At 33.4% G+C, this 18518-nt stretch overlaps 1 protein-coding gene across 1 annotated transcript in view; it reads right to left on the minus strand.

Annotated features, from left to right (window-relative positions):
* The window catches only part of LOC149530544 (uncharacterized), a 66366-nt gene extending 48067 nt beyond the window's left edge, over window positions 1–18299 (minus strand). Inside the window, exon 1 of the mRNA XM_089808210.1 lies at window positions 18082–18299. Within this exon, the coding sequence (XP_089664336.1) occupies window positions 18082–18299 (218 nt within the window). The remainder of the gene's footprint in view (window positions 1–18081) is intronic.
* Between the last annotated feature and the right edge of the window lie 219 nt (window positions 18300–18518).

Below are 18518 nucleotides of genomic sequence, written 5' to 3' on the forward strand. Positions count from 1 at the left end.
CACCTAGTTGGAAGTTGTGTGGCTTAACTTTTGTATTGTAACTTCTAGACATACACTGTTGATAAGCTCAAAGATGATCACACATCACTTGCCGACGTTCATCTAACAATACTAGCTCTTGAAGCTAAGATATTCTATAGTCATCGTCAGTAATGGGGCCCTTCATAGAGATTATCAAAGTAGGAATCTCAACCTCAATGGGAAGCACACCATCCACTCCATATACTAAAGCAAAGGGTGTTGTACCCATTTGAGTTCTAATACTCATTCTGTAAGCCCATAAAGCTAGATTAATCTAAAGATTCTAGTCCCTTCTAGATTTTTTAACTATGCAATGCAAGATCTTAAGGATCACCTTGTTGGATGCCTCTGCTTGACCATTACCCTGAGGATAATAGATAGAAGACCAGTGTTGCGTAATTCTAAAATTTTTGCATAACTCCTTAAGATCCTTGTTCTTAAACTATCCTCCATTGTTAGTAATAATGGAGGAAGGTACACCATACCTACATATGATATAATTCATGATAAATAGAGCTATATTTTTTCCATTTTCTATAGAGAGAGGTATTTCCTCTACCCACTTAGTGAAGTAGTCTCTAGCTAAAATAATGAACTTGTGTCCATTTGAAGACAACGGGTGAATATGACCCACAAGATCAAATGCCCATTGTTGGAATGGCCACAACATGATAGATGGAAGTAGCTCCCTAACTGGAGCATGAATTAGATTCCCATGGAGTTGGAAGTGTTTGCAAGACTTAGCATATGTGATTGCGTCTTGCTCCATATTTGGCCAATAGTAACCAGCCCTAATAAGTTTATGAGCTAGTGTCAAGCCATTAGAGTGAGATCCACAAATGCCCTTGTGTACATCTATTAATGTGTGTTTGGACTCATTGGGTTTTAGACACCTAAGGAGTGTTCTGTTGAGACCTTTCCTAAACAAGTTGTCAACAATAATAACATAACGTGGAGCATTACAAATAAGATGATGTCTTTCATTTTGGGTTAGATTGTTCGAAATGGTTTGGTCACGGAAATAAGAGTATATGTGGTGGTAGCAAGATGAGTCATGTCCTACAATGGAAAAAATCATCCTAGATTTGGGAGATTCATATGCAGGGTAGAGTAACATTTCCACCAGGAACTCGTGTTAGAGATAATTTTCTGGCATCTATAACAAGGAAGCAAGAGTAGCCATAGTATCAACCACTTTGTTGTCTACCTAAGGAATTTGTTGAAAAGTGATATAAGGAAAGTATTTCTTCATGTCGTCCACCATGCATTTATAAGGAATCAATTTTTCATCCTTTGTCTATAATATGTCATTGACTTGATTGATTATGAGATGTGAATCACCAAAGATGTTCAATTGATCTACTCTCCATTCAATTACCATCTTCATGCCATTAATGAGAGATTCATATTCTACAATGTTGTTTGTACAAGGAAACAAATGCTTGTATGCTTTAAGTAGTAAATACTTCTAAGGTGTTATGAATAGTAGCCCAGCACTGGATCCCTATTGTGTGAAAGAACTATCAAAGAACATCGCCCAAGTTCGGTGTGTAAGCGGTAGAATTGATTCGTTAGGAAAGTCAATGTGTAGTAGAAGAAGACTCTGCATTGATGCCTCTACTATCTGATCAACAATTGCTTGTCCTTTGATAGCCTTCCATTCAAAATACTAAATATCAAACTTGCTTAAGATCATGATCCACTTAGCTAGCCTCCTTGTTAGAGCTACTTTGCTGAGTAAGTACTTTAGTGGATCATTTTTAGCAACCAATTGCATAGTATGAGCAAGCATGTAGTGTCTTAACCTTTAAGAATCAAAGACAACTACCAAGAAAACCTTCTCAATGATACTATAATTCATTTCATAAGAAATATTTGTGTGACTCAGATAGTAGATAGCTCTTTCCTTGTTATTATTGTCTTCTTGTGCTAGCAAGATACCCAAAGATGATTCTATTGCTGAAATGTACAAAAATAAGAGGCTTGCTATGAATAGAACGCATAAAGATTGATGGATGAGAAAGGTATTTCTTTATCAATGTTAAACTATGTTTGCAATCTTGGCTCTAGTTATATTTCACACCTTTATGCAGAGTTTTGGTAAAAGGTGGTGACCTATTTGCTAGCTATGAGATGAATCTATGAATGGATTGAAGTCTTCCTTGTAAGCCCCTTATCTGACTGATATTACGAGGTGGAGACATATCCATGATCACTTGAACTTTCTCTAGATCAACCTCAATTCCTTTTGTAGATATAATGTAACCAAGTAATTTCCTAGATGTTACCCCAAATGCACATTTCTTGGGGTTAAGTCTCAAACTAAATTCCTCCATGTGATCTAGGATAGGTCCCAAATCTTTAAGGTGAGTATTGCATTTTGTGCTCTTAACTAGGGTATCATCAATATTGTCCTCCATTATTTTGTGCATCATTTCATGAAAATTTGTAGCAACTACCCTCTGATATATAGCACCAGCATTTTCCAAGCCAAATGGCATCACATTCCAACATAAAGTTCCCCATGCACAAGTGAAAGCAGTCTTTTCCTGATCTTTTGGCACAATTTTGATCTGATTATAACCAGAAAATCCATCCATGAGTGAGTACATCTCATATCCCACTATCATATCCACTATCATATAAATGTTAGGTAGTGGAAAACCATCCTTCAGACATGCTAAGTTTAGATCTCAGAAATCTATACAGACTCTAATAGATTTGTCATGCTTGGAGACTAGAACAATGTTTGATATCCATTCAGCGTAATCAATGGCATGGATGAAACCAGCTTTCAAAAGCTTTTCCAGTTCAACTTTGACAAGAAATGCAACATGAGGATGCATTTTCCTAAGTTTATGTTTGACTGGTTTAACTCCTAGTGCAATAAACAAGTGATGCATAATGAGATTAGGATCTAATCCTCACATGTTTGAGTAAGTCCATGCAAAGTTTATCTTATTCTCTTGGAAGAAAGCAACGAATTCCTCTTTTTCTTTTGTAGATAGCGACTATGTAAGATGTATCATGTGAGGCTATTCCTTTGTTCCCAAGTTGATCGGCTGCTTTGGTTCTATCAACACTGATGATATTTCCTAGAAATGACTAGTAAGTGCATCAAATATATCATCTGTGGTCACCTTAGAGAGGTTTTAACCCTTAGATATGTCTTTTATTTTTACTTTTTAAAGTTTCAATATTGCCACAATGTTGTTTTCACCATTGAACCTTTTATTCCTTTTCTTTTTTATTGTATGACTAAGATATTTGATGTCAGCTTCATTCATGTTGACACTTTGTTTGATGGTGGAACACGTTACTCGTTTGACAGTGTTTAAGTAGCAGGCAAGAGCATAGTCATTCTAGAATGTAGGGACTTCACTAGGTGCATTAGAATTCTAGTCTATGAACTCAGGATAGGTGAGTGAAAGAGATGTGATGGGTTGGATTGTATTCATGGTATAATCATTAAATTCTTGGACAAGCAATTTGAGACCTAGAGTAGCTTTGTCCATAAGTGTGTTTGCATATCTCTAAGTTTTGACATCATTAATCAAAGACTCGATGACACCAATTGGATAAGACTCATCTGACCTAATCCTAGATGCTTCACATACTTCAAGGAGGTTTTCAAAGACATGAACTTGATCTATATCTTTGTCTATAGTTTCTATTAAGAGAGTCAAATTCATGTTCTTGAGAATCTATGCTACATGGTGACAAACTGTAAAATTCCCCAACAGTGTAGGGACAAACTCTCCTTCATCATCTAGAATTTTACAAAGATACTTAGTGTGTAAAGCATGACTAGACTCTCCTTTTTCTTGTTGGGTATGATGTGAATTAGTAGTATCATTAGGAGAAACACTATCACCATCAATGGTGTTGACACGTGGTACAAAATCATCAAGTTCAACAAAGAATTTAGTAAGATCATCCGGAATGGGATAAGGATAAGGATCCTCATCATCAACATTATCTTCAAGGTTATCAAACTCAACTTGTGACTCATTTTTAGATGAATTTTCAGTTTTAGTACAAATTTGTTGATCCCTAAATGGAAGGGAATCTTCTTAAAGCCTAGATCAGATGTGTCTTGATTTCTTCTAACTATCACCTTAATGGGGTCAACAAACCATTTTTGTTGCATCCAATAGGACCAATCTTCTTGTAGGAAAAATGTTTCATGAGTCTAAGACCAAGACCATATTTTTTAGGAGTAATTTCATGAGCTTATTATGTGAGGTCAAATGGAGTTTCTTCTTTGTAGATCCATGAAGCAATAGCTCTATTTTTATATTCCTTCTCGAAAGGTACAACAATGTTCACAAAGGTACCATCATACTTACTTTGAGGTGTTAACACAAACGATCTCTTTACTTCAGAGGGTCTCCCATAATGATGAGGAAACTTAGGAAGAGATGTCAAAGATAGAACTAGTTCTATGTGATATTCACCCATTCCAATTTCTTTTAGCTTGAGTGATTGCTCAATTCACTTCAACTTGTTATCATGATAATTTGTAGACTCTCTATTGGAAAATACAAAGTTTATAGGAGATTTTATCATGTTATAGTTATAGCTAGTACTTGTTGGTATGGTGACTTCAAAGCCATGAAATGGGAACTTTATGCATTGATGATAAGTGGAAGGTACAATCCGCATGTCATGTATCCATGGTATTTGTAGCTAAATATTGTAAGCTAAGGGAATGTGCAGGACTTGACAAGTGACATCCCTTTCGACAGGACCAACCCAAAGAGATAACACAACAAGGCCCAAATATTTTCTCTTGACTTTATCATACACTTTGATATTTATCTTATGATGAGGGTCAACACACTCTTTAGAATATTCTAATTGCCTGAGAAGAGTAGCATAGACAATATTTAAACCAGCTCCATTATCGATAAGAACACTTTAGACACATTTCTTGTGTATCATGACCTTTATGTGTAGAGGTCAATTATGTAGATGATTCAATGAATTAGCATCCTCCTTAAAGAAGAACATATAGTAAGGTGAAGTCATGTATTGGAACCTCTCAAGATCAAGATCTTGAGGAATGTTTACCTCGGTGAGGGCCCTTTCAAGAATCTTCCTATGAGTAGGTGAGAATTCAAGTAGTTCAAAGATCATGATTTGAGCATTTGTTAATTATAACTCATTGAGGATACTATAGCTAGTAGTCACAAGTTTTGTTCCTTTACCAGATGGACCAGCAAGAGGTTTTTCTTTGTGTTGTTCTATCTTAGGAGTAGAAGGCACAAGTCCTTTGAGTACTAGCTTGGTGCAAGAATGTGTAACAGCATTGGCACAAGTTTGTTATGACTCATTGTCAGATGTGTTGGAAGTAGGACCCCTTAAGACAAATGGTATCTTAAGTTTTTTTTTGTCTTGTTTACCCTTGATGTGATAACATGACAATACTCAACACCTACTAGTTCAACCATGTGGGCTATCTCACCATCATCATTAGAGTACTTATAGTTGACCTTTTTGTTAGGTTTTGGTTTCAAGTTTTCTCCTTTTTCATATTGAGGGAATGGCTCCTTGAAAGCCTTGTGATCTGAGTTCTTGTTATGTCCATCCATAACAATGTCACCATCATCAATTAGGTATTGGATTTTATGATGCAAGTTGATACAATTTCTAGTTCTATGACCTTTGTTTTGGTGATATTCACAAAATGAAGTCTCATTCCACCATGGTGGTCATGGTTGCAGATCATAAGTACGAGAATTTTCCAATAGAGAAATGAGTTTGTTTTGTAACAAGGTCTTGTAAACCACATCTAAAGGTTCACCAAGAGGTATAAAATCTCATTTAGGGCATGTAGACTATGAGTTCCTCAATTTTTTTCCAGACACCTTATTGTTAGAAGGAGGTTTCTCAACATTCTTGGATGCTTCAAAGTTATCTATAAGATTAAACATTGCCTTGGTAGGTTTAGGAGTAATATTGTCAACAACTCCGTCATGCACAACTTCTCACTTTTTGTTCACATATTTGGACTTGTCCTTATTAGAGGTTGACCCTTGTTTAGTGTCCTTTTGAAGGGTTAGCTCACCCTTTTTTACCATGAATTCCTCTATTTGGATAGCTTGTGTGACCATGTCTTTGAAGGTATGTGGACCTTGAAGTTGAAATCTATAACCAAAATTAGACAGGAGATTATCCATAAAGATGTCAAGTTTCTTTGTTTCTAGGATTATATGTGAGTATTTGGTGTACAATTGTCTCCATCTCTAAAGGAATGTGAGGAAAGGTTCCCCAAATCTCTATTTATAGTTGCACAAATCTCAACTGTTAACTGGGTGTTGTATGTTGTGAGAGTAATGTTGGACAAACAAGTTAGCAATTTCATCAAATGTTTTGATACCAATAGGCAAGTGTGAGAACCACTCCATAGCCTAACCACCTAGACTTCTTGGGAATAGATGCATGAGATGTGTCTAATTTTACATAAATTCCATAGACAAGGCACCAAATTCCTACAAATGATCTTGGGGATTAGTAGTTCCAAAGTATTCATCATACTTAGGTAACTCCACTCCTCTTGAAAAAGGAGGCATGTCTATACTCTTATCAAAAGGAAATGGACAAAGAGTGTTTAAGGTGTATTTTTTTGTAGGTTTTTCTTTATCATGCATCATTTGAGCTAACTAGTCTTGCATGATTTTTAGTTGCTTTTGCAATTTGGAAGTTTCAGTTTCCTCTTTAGGTGTAATGATAGTTTTAATGTTAAAGTGGTGAGGCAGCTTGGCTTCCTCTTGGGAAAGTTTGAGAAAGTATTTTTCTTTCTCTTCATTGAGCAAGATTTCCATGACCTTTTGGAAGTTTTTGTCCTTATGACATTTTCCAATATGATTAGGGAGTATTTCTACCCCTTCTTCATTCTCATCAGTAAAGAGAGGTTCCTTATGTCATTCATTCCTATATTGATCTTGGTCTCTACTTTGTTCTCCATGTTTAGTTTCTTGATTAGCCATTGTAGGAATGTGACAATTTTCAATGTGTTTTAGTTGAAAAGGTTGTCAAAATAAGATTTTAGTTGTATTGTTTGGATACATATGACCTTTGCTAGTTTCAAGATCCTCTTGATACAAGGGGTTCCTAGTTTTTTGTAAGTTTATAGAGAACACTCTCTAAACATGAGATGATCTCATAGGTGAGGGAGATTGTGAAGATTCCTCACTAGATGGACTAGAGATAGACCATGTGTGAACTAAAAAGTGACCTTTGTCATGATTATGTCTCCTAGCTCTACCTTGTCTAAGCCAAAGGGATAAAACACTTTTCTACTTCTTGTTGCCACAATCATAGACAAGAAAAAAAAAAGTGAAAGATTAAATAGGGTCCACACTAGAACATAGTTGTAGTGTCTGCCCCTAGTTCGTATTTCTGTTATCATTGTCAATTTTCTTTAGGTTGATTTTGTGCATTGATTAGTTAGAGATATTGGATTTACAATACTATGATATTATTTCATGACTTTGATTACAAATATATCGGTTATAATTGTTTAGTTGATTTCATTTCACATGACATTAATGATGATCCTAGTTAATAAATGTGATTTCTTTCATTAAAATGTTAACATGATGTCTTTAATGATGATTATGTTGTATTGATAGAGATGCATTATTATATGTACGCATTTGATATTAGACTTATGATTTTTACGATACTTACCCCATACTTGCATGTGTATGGTGCGCGTGTTTATTTTATCTTTCTGTCTGACATGTCTGATGTGGTTAAGGGAGGGAGTCGTAGTCACCTGCTAGTCGGGATCTACACGATGAACCACTCCCCGCCATTGTCTGTTTAGTTTAGATATATTATATACATGTACATGCTCATCTTTTATGCAGGATGTAGGTATCGGGCATCGACTTCCCTGAATTGCCAGGATGAGCGTGCCCTATTACAAATACTCAAATGGTGAGAATGGGAAGATAATGATCAGGTCCAATCCTAGCCATAAGCCTATAATACTTGTCCTGCAAGGAGGACTCGTAACAGACTGTCTACCCTTTTTAAACCCGTGAGTATTTTATGCGTATGTTGTTTTGTGAGTCTTTGATGTATTTTCTATTAATTAAGTCTAATTAATAGATTAAATTAATAATTTAATTTAATGGAGAATTATTATGATATTATGAATATTTAATTATATTTAATTAATTGAGAAATTAATTAAATATAAAGAATTGAATTGGAGGATAAAAGTTTTAAGATTAAATTTAGAACATGATAATATTTATTTAATTTAATAATAATATATTTAGAGTTCATTTTTAAATAAATGCTAAATATTATTGTTATTTAAGTTAATAAATATTTATCAAATTAAACGTTCAAAATATATTAAAAAGGAAAAGATATTAATTTATGGAAAAGATTTAAGTTCGCATGAATGAGTTTTAAATATAAGAGATTAATTTAAAAGATTAAAAAAACATGTGAACTTAATAAAGATATTCTAAGAAAGTGTGCATGAGATTTTAAAAGGTTATTAAATTTATTAAAGTAAAGTAAAGTGGAAAGTTAAATAAAGTAATTTAACAATTCACTTAAAGTGCATGAAGGAATAATAAAAGAATATTTTAATTTAAAAAGGAAATTAATTGTGCATGAATGAATTAATTAAATGAGAGAGAATTAAATATTGGAGATAAAAGTTAAAGTTTAAATTTAGAACGTGATTGATTATATTTATTTAATTTAATAATAATATATTTAGAGTGCATTTTTAAATAAATGCTAAATATTATTGTTATTTAAGTTAATAAATATTTTATCAATTAAGTTTCTAAAAAATGAAATCAAAAGTGAAAAGATATTTAATTATCATAAAGATTATAGTTCACATGATTTATGCATGAGATGAAAATAAAGGAAATTAATTGAAAAGATTAAACATGTGAAATTAATAAAGATATTTAATCGCATTAAGTACGCATGAGATTTATAAGTTATAAATTGATTAAAATAGAAGTCAAGTGGCTAGTTAAATAAAGTAATTTAACAGTTCACTTAAAGTGCATGAAGGAAAAATAAAATAATATTTTAATTAAAAGCGAATTAATTGTGCATGAAGAATTAATTAAATAAAATAATTATTATTTTAGAGTTGTGGAGACAGAAACCGTAAAGGTAATTAAATTCTATATTAGAGGGTTTTGGGGTCATTATTAGGGGGACAGGTTTTCAGGGAACACACTTTTGGAAAGGGGAGCAAAGAAATCTTTGGAAGCTTGGAAGGGTTCGAATTAGCAAGGGTTTCACCAGATTATTAGCATCAGATCAAGGTAGGGTTTGTGAACCATTCTAGAAACACTTTCGGATCTTTGTCTTTTTCGTGCTTGTTGAAAATTGCTTTCTCAATTTTTATTGAATGAATCTTGCTACCTTTCTTCTGAATCTTTTGCGATTTGATTTCTTCTAGGAATCGGGATTGAAAAACTATTTAGAAAACCTTGTTTTACTTCTGAAAGAAATTTAGTATTAAATTGAAATTTGGGTTTTGAACTAAAATGGAATTAAGAAATTTAAATTTGGAAGGGGTTTGTTTTTGGAAATGAAAATCTTAGGATTGAAAATTCGAAGGGTTCAATTTATTTTTCCTATCAGATTAATATCGTAAATGTTATTAAAATATGTATATATTAAAATAATATTGTTATGAAGTTCGTTGAGAAAAATATTATAAAATAAAGAATATAGAATTATAATACAATTCTTAAAATTTTCATATATAATAATTTATCTAAATTTATTAGAAGGGTTGTTCTTCTAATAAACAAAATTATTGAAATTTGACTTAGTTAAAAAAAAAAAAAAAAGAAGAAGAAAAATTATAATAATAATAATAAAAATAAAATAAAATAAATAAATAAATTAAAAAATTAATTTTTTTTTTTTTTAAAAAAAAGAATTTTTTTTATAACCCCTGCCAGCGCCGTACGCTGCTGATGCAGGCTGCGACAGCAGTGGTACAGCATACCACTACTGGCGCAAACCCTGCGCAGCAGGGTACGCTGCTCGACAACCCCTTTACGAGGAGGCCGACGGTCCTTTATACAGCCGACGGGCTTTTAAAAAAATATGCTATGTTTATTAATCTTTTTTTTATTAATTTTAAAATGTAATAATGTTTATTAATTTTATTAATGCAATTAATATGGTTAATAATATTTACTATTTAACCATTTGAATTATTAATGGAATTGGGAAATATTTCTATTTAGTAATCGAATAATTTAATAAATGATTAATATTACTTCTAAGTCTTGATATGTTATTATATGAACAAGAATGAGTTTAATTGCAAGGGTTAATTATGAAGGTTAACTGGAAAACTTACTTACTTGAAAACATGTATTAAACTGGAAATTTAAAACCTTAATTCAAACAAATACACGGGTGTATTGTATGAGTAATACTAAGAATCGTATACACTTGAACATACATTGAAACGCAAATTGAAACTTATATTGAAAACGAAAATTGAAACCTTACATGAATTCAACAATATATTATCAATCAAATCCAACTGTGAGACTATGATGTTTTCTATATACTGTCTATATTTCTTTTTGGATTTTGGTGTTGTTTAGATGTCGACCAGTCTAGGATGTACACCAGAGGTTTTGTGAGATTTCTTGGATACTATTATGTGGCTAGATGTTATGATGATTCTTGTGATTCAAATTGGAGTTTATACTTATGAGATTTGTTTTGTGAGCATTTATGTGTATTTGGATTTAGTTTGATCCATCTTGTTATCAGGTTGCCTGTTAAGGAACCAAGTTTGATCTTTATGGGTGTTGTGGTATGGGACACAACTGTGTTTTTATGTGCTTAGGAGAGGTTGTTTAGGTATGTGACTTGGGAGTGGCTTGCATAGGGGTCCGGGACCCAAAGTGGTCAATACCAGGGTAACCTAATGCAAGTTATGTTATAAGTGATAATCTAGTAAGTAAAATTTATGGGGGGAAAACACACTAAAAAGATAAGTTAGAGATATTTGATCTACCCATGCCTTTAGTGCTTGTATAGACTAAGGATGGGAATGAAATGAGTGCCTCGTCTTCTTGAGAGGGCTTTCTAGTTTCCATATGTGTGATGTTGAGGGTCCGGGGTTCATAGTAACCAGTCTAGGGTAACTCAACGCTTGAGGGTTCGGGGTCTATTAAGAGATCAGTCCAGGGTAACTCAAGCAACCATGTGATGACACTCCCTAGTATGTAGCCTGAGTCTCCTCTGTAGATTTGTGTATCTCTGGTAGTGTACTTATTGTTGGATGTGTTTTATTTATTGTTGGATATGTTCATTATGGTTATTTACTTTCATTGATGATGATTGGTGATTCATGGTTGTTGTACTTTTGACATGTGGCTTTTGACTTGAGATGATTATCTTTCATTGAATTTATCTTATGATCTTGGTATTTGGTTTATACTTGGTTCGTGTATGATGTTTGGTTATGTGGTGTCGGTATTGGATTGAGTGTTCTTTCTTTGGATTATTTTATCTTCTTGAGTAGTATGTGTTACCTTTGAGGTAGTTTTGGCTATTAGGGGTACCTTTCCTAGGAATGTTTTATGTTTGATTAGCCGTATGTGGATCGTTCATTATCTTCCCTGCACGGTGGGAGTGGAAGCCTGACTAGGTAACCACGCGGTCAGGAGGTAGTGCCTTCTTACCATTTGGGTTCCCCTTTACATTGCTAGCTGTTGGATGTTCATTGCAGAAGATGTACCTTTATCATTCTTATTTCTTATCTCAAAGACTTCTTTTCAGATGATGTATATATGTTATCATGTATTCTGATTTATTGTATCTATTCTCACATACCCTGCGACATGTGCAGTGGGTGTTATTTATTGGATGAACTTTCATTGTGTTAGATATACTTATACATTTGCTTATGCGATTATGTATCTGTTATTTCTTTATGATCTTGAGACATTGTACTTGAAACTTAAACTAATTAACTTAAAATTATTAAATGTGACTCAACGTAAAGGAACTCTTGAGGAATTGAAATTGTATCTATATTTGCATATGTGTATTTGATGTGTATGTTCATATTGCTTCCACATTAATGTTATCTTGATGTTGTTTAAACTTCAAAAAAAAAAAAAAAGTTCAGTAAACATTGTAACATGTTAGGTTTATTTCTCTTGGGTTCCCGAGCGGGGCGTTACAATAGTCTTAAAAAGGTAAGATAAGTGTATTGTATACTAAGGTACAAGTTGTCTAAGTAGTGGCTAGAATAGCCAAAGATTATGACTATTGTGACATGAAGTATGATAAGCACAAGAGACCAAGGACAAAATAAACAAAAGAAAAGACTAGTTTGTGTATAGGTCACAAGTCATTAGCTAAGAAAGAAGTTATTGTTTAACACTATTTGTAGAGAAAAAAGAGGTGAACAGTTGTAGGTAACAAACCATACTTAGAGTGTAGATAGCTCTGACAGATGGTTTGACCGTTTTGGGACAAGATTGTTGGTCGTTTAACAGATTTCAAGTAGATAGCAAGAAGGTTTTCAAATTTTTGAACAACATTTTTGTTTCAAAAAGATAAAAAAAAATTAGATAGCATGGGAAGCAAGCAGTAGTCCTAAATAATCCAATCGAGGGCAAAGCAACTTAGAGGGATGGGGAATTATTGACCTTTTTATTTGTTTGATAGGTTTGCAAAAGTTTTAGACACAATAAAAAACACACTTTTATCCCTATAAAAAAAAAATGGTTGAAAAGGAAAAACCTTTGTCCCACAACTTATGTGCATGCATTCACCTCACACAACTATGTCACCCCACTAAAGGGCACCTATGTTTTTGGTGTATTCCAAGGGCTCAATAACCTATATGTTGAATGAACACCCTTGTGGCAGGGATCAAGCACATATACCACCTTCCAACACCTAGGTACATGCCTATGGTGAGTTCTACAGGAGAGATTCTTCCCCCTCCTTGAAAAAAGATTATGCCCTCTTTTGGAGGTGAACCGGGTAGAAACTATCTAAGAGGTTTTTACTTGGCTTCCATTCATATTAATCCCTAATGGCTTCACAAGAAAACTTGAGGCTAGTAGCAAACACCAGCATCTGTAAGTGCACACACTTGACTAGCAAGACTGGGGCCGACACCAACCAATGCAATTTATAAAGCCTCTTCTTGATATGTGATATCAGAATGAAGAAGAGGAAATTAATATGGCTTTGGAGTCTTTCGCTCAACAAAGCTTCTTTATAAGAGTGAGGTGGAATCTCTAGTGAAGGTGTGTGCTCACTTGGGTTGTTCCTAGAGGTTGGAATGCTCCAATAGGCCCGCTAAAGGTTGACTTGGACTTGTGGTTCAAATCTAAGCGTCCAAGTTTCTGATTTCCCTCAAGGGAAAGATCATACTCATCTAGCTTGTCACGTTATCCAAACACACAAGACATGTTAATCACTAAGTTAGCTTATCGATCCAACCTTGTCCTATTCCAAGACTTTGATTCCCTAAAAGGAAATCATCATCTCTTCATTAAAGGCTTCATTTGGGAGAACCACTAACTTTCTTGCCTCCCTCAGGTACTATCTCTCAGAGGCTTATAGGTTTCTAATTTACCCTTGGGCATCACTTCCAAGTGGTAAAGAGCATACTCGCCTACTCCCTTGTCTTGCACCCTATGAGGTTCACAAGCCCTATTTATACTATGTATGGAAAGCAATAAAGAAAACATAACATTTTAAGTGGGTTTGAAATGAGTCTTTGACATGCATAGCTTTGACAAAGCATCCTGCAATCATACCATTAGTACTTGTTTCAAGTGTTTTGATAAGGTTTCTTTGACATGTGTCTTGCAAACCACTATCAAGATATTTGAAAACTAGAAATTAGAAATAAAATGCTTCATAAAATATCGTTACTCAAATGGAAGCTTAACTATGGGAAAATAAAATTTAACTTTATTTGTTCTTTTTTACACCCATAGAATAGCTTAGAAAATGTCAAAACCTATGAGAACATCAAAAGTCAAAATTCTTTTTTTTTTTTTTTAAATGTCCTACAAACCACTGTTAAGCTATAGAAAAATAGAAATCCAAAAGAAAATGCTTCAATGAAAACTATTAGTCAAACATCATAATAAACTGGAATCTAAAAAAAATTGTATTTTGCATTATTGTTGCAAAATTCCATGTGAAATCATGCACAGACCCATGCAAAGAAATGATGTGCACCATGTGAGAATCTACATGATTATGCACTTTTTCATGTGAGGAAGTGTAGAGGAAAATGGGACATCTTCAATTCTTTGTGCAAAAATGAGGTTTCTCGCATGAAAATCTGGAAACCTATACAGATGAATGTGACAAAATCATAAAAATGCAAAAAATAGAGAAATTGAGGAAAAAATATTGATTTCTTAGCCCTACAATGGGCACCAAAAATGTACATTGAATGCAAGCCTCAGATCTTCACATACACTTCAACAAGGTCATTATCCAAAAGATTATCTTGGAATGAATATGAGATTATTCACTTGAGTAAATCCAACAATGTGACCTATTGCCTTCTAACTAGAAGGATTTTTCCTTTTCCCTCAAAATGAGAAGTAGGCAACCAAGCCTCTAAAACAAAGGATTTTAAGCTATATGAGATATGAAAGATTAATCTAGATGAGAATGCATTGTTAAGCTAAGAAAAGAAGAAACATATTGTGCTAAATGGATGCATATTAAACTATTATGAAATTTATATGCAAGAATATTAAGCTAAGAATGCAAGTGCAAATGAGTAGATATTTCAGCATAAGTTTGACGCAAATTCCAATTTTCAACCTCTGTAATGAGGAATGGAGAGCTTCTTAAATAGAATCCAAGAGGTGATCAAAGGTCAAGATTAATCGGAATGGATGATCAAGATTGAAGAGGAGGCTTAGTCATAATGGAAACTTCCTCATGAAAAGGGAGCTAATTGGTTGCCTTTGAGTGATAAAAGGAGTTAACTGATTTAATTCATTTTCTTATTTTAGTTCACCCAAAGTTTCCATTTCTGAATTGAAAAGAATATTTTGGAGAGAATATTTAATTTAATAAAATAGAATATAACCTTATAAATGGATAAACTTTAATTAATTGAATAATTAAATTCAATAACTAAAAAGAGGAGATATCTTATTAAATCAAATGTATTTAATTCCTTTGTACATTAGCTAAAGAGGTAATTTTAATTTAATTAAAGTATGAACACTTATAATTAAATTAAATCAATAGGTTTATTATAGCTAATTTGAGTTGATATTTAGGAATTAAATAAGTATTGTGATTAATGCCGATTAGGGTTTTCTGCATTTGACACCTAGGTCATCTAGTGATTATTAGAATTAAAATTTCCTAGTAAAATAGACTTAGGATTGATTGAATAAACCAAAATTGGTTAATATGGCAATGTCCCAATTTTGGGCTATTACAACTAGTAGCTCGAGTAATAATAAGTGGTCTTTAGTGCACATGCACTCAGAAAAAAAATAGATTGAGAAGTGACAAGTATTGTGGAATTATCCATAGATCAATGTGAAATCTCTCTCTCTCTCTCTCTCTCTCTCTCTCTCTCTCTCTCTCTCTCTCTCTCTCTTCTTTTGGTTCTTCATAACTTGGTGGGGTTATGGAGAACTAGATATAACCCTTGTAGTTCTTCATAATGCTTGCATACATTTCATTAAGCATAATACGATCATGCTATGGCTAAGATAAAAAATTTAACATAATTTTCTTGGCTTATTAATAAGCCAGGCTCTATTTAAAATTTGATGAAAATTATACATAACACAATCATGTTATGTGTAGTTTTGAATTTTTTTTCATGGTGTCCACCTTTTTCCACCATCTTGGTGCATATGCACTTTGTAGTATCAAGTCTATATTATCAGGAGTTTGGACATCATATAAAATTTATTAATAACTTATTTATAGATTTCTAGGGTAATGCTAATCTTCTTCTGATTCTAAAATATCTATTTCCAAGATTCTTTCTATTAACCATCTTTTCTCCTTTATCACTGCTTTAATGTCTTCATCTTTAGATTTGGGATCAAAATCATCAAAGAAATATTCTTCATCTATGATTACAATATCCAAAGGGGACATTGAGACTAGATTAAATTTGAGTTCATAGGTTATTCTTAAATGTTGTTTGAGGATCTAGCTTGTTCCCTTGATCACTGAAACATAATAAATTTTCATTGATCATATTAGGACCTAGTCTAATCAGTGTGTTTGAATGTGATTCTATTCCCTCTTTAAATTTCTTATCTATAACTTTGTTGTTGTTTTTGTTTTCTTTATGTTCCTTGGCAGACGCATATTTTATGTTCTAAGATTTTGGTGGTGATTGTTCGACAGGCACCTCCTCTATTCTATACTTAGTACCTTCCTCTTTAGATATAAATTATTTATTGGGAATCTGAGAGGCCTTATTTCCTTCTTCCTTTATAATCTACCATTCCTCAATATTATTGTTCTATATTTCATTTTATATCTTTTTCTTTTTCCCATTCATACTTAGTCTTTTCTATATCTATTTTAGATTGATGCAGGTACAAAGTAGTAGGATGATTGTTATTGTCAAAATATATGAGGGGTTTAATTGAATCATAGTTGGTCATAGGGTGGGGAAAAGTTTCTAGGCTTAGAAAATGGATGGTTGTACATGGGATCTGTAGACTAGATTTCTCAATAACTTTCTCTTTTGGGGTTACAATAGGTAATGGTAGAGGAGAGTCAATAAGAGACAAATGTTGGCTAAGGTTTCGAGTATGGTTCAAAGTAGTATTTGGCTAGATCTCATAATCAATGAGGAATTTTGTAGGATCATGGAAGGGAAAATGTTGGTATGAGGTCTCATGGCTAGGGATCTCACCTTCTTCAAGCTCCAATTCTTGTGTTTGTCTAGTTAGGAAAAAGTCCCCTTATTTTGAGAAATGGAACTATATGTCATCCTCTACAAATTTAGGGTTGACAATGTAATCCTTTTAGAACTCAATAGATATATTAGGGTTAGAAAACATAATTTTTGATTGAACGCTAGTCTTAGAGTTGGAAAGATAAAGCTCATAAATTGAATTGTTGGAAATGATCTTGAGGGCCTTGAGGAGTCTATTAGTTGAGTACTTCACTAGGATCTTCATCTTATTTCAAGTTGTATAATTTCCCTATTAACCACTGATATCAAAAAGAAAACATGAATTTGGAACATAATCCTACCATGCATTAGCTCTACTAGATAATTATGTTTATCTTATGGTAGATTGGATTGAAAGGATATTTAGAAAAATCAAAATTTGTTTTTTAAATTAAAAGTAACCAAAAACAAGGGGGTCGGCCCATATATAATCAAAAAGCTGGTAACTAGCACATTACTAGCTAGAAACACCAGCAGACAAAAGAAAAACTAAGAAAGGTTCCAAAAGTCTACAGAAACAACCATAGACTAGTAGCTAAGCTAACACCATAAAGGAAATAAACTGATATCAAAAAGAAAACATGAATTTGGAACATAATCCTACCATGCATTAGCTCTACTAGATAATTATGTTTATCTTATGGTAGATTGGATTGAAAGGATATTTAGAAAAATCAAAATTTGTTTTTTAAATTAAAAGTAACCAAAAACAAGGGGGTCATCCCATATACAATCAAAAAGCTGGTAACTAGCACATTACTAGCTAGAAACACCAGCAGACAAAAGAAAAACTAAGAAAGGTTCCAAAAGTCTGCAGAAACAATCATAGACTAGTAGCTAAGCTAACACCATAAAGGAAATAAACTAACTACAAAAGTTCCACAAAAACCAAAATGGCAACTAGGCCAACCCAAGTCGTAATTATAGTTGAAAACTAGCAAAACCAACACTTCCAATAAGGCATTAAGAGTCTTGGATCCAAAGGTCCTAGTAATTGATAAAAACATAAAAAAAATTAGTCTTCATTTTTACCTTTCCCCTTTGCATGTAGTAGGATCTGGTCCTAGTCATTGGCAAGGAACTTGAAGACCAACTTATGGTCCTCCATATCCAAGCTTGCATCCTCCATTTCACGTGCCAGCAATTGAAGGGTAATGGCAGCAACATGGGTAACTTTAAGGCAAAATTTGGAGAAGGTAAAGAACCCATCCTCCAAAGCTTTAACCCTTTTTTCCAAGTACATGTATCGCTCTTCCATCATCTCAGTCCCATCCTTAGGTGCCGCTTCACCCTTTGTAGCTTCCTCCTTCATTTTTTGCACCTATAATTTATCCTACAAAACTCATGGGTTAGAGGAAACCTTTAAATTATCCTTAATAGGGGATGAAATGGTTATGGGATAATTATCCCTCTTGTTGTTCTCCTCACAAAAGGTAATGGGTTTGAGGGAGAAGTTGGCAGACACATGGGTGGTCTCAATTTTCACCACTTTTCCAATAGATTCCTAGATCTGAGTATCATCCACCAAATC

This window comes from Cupressus sempervirens, chromosome 11 (genome assembly GCF_028749045.1).
Source record: "Cupressus sempervirens isolate cs-2001-9-10 chromosome 11, ASM2874904v1, whole genome shotgun sequence".
Taxonomy (NCBI): Eukaryota; Viridiplantae; Streptophyta; class Pinopsida; order Cupressales; family Cupressaceae; genus Cupressus; species Cupressus sempervirens.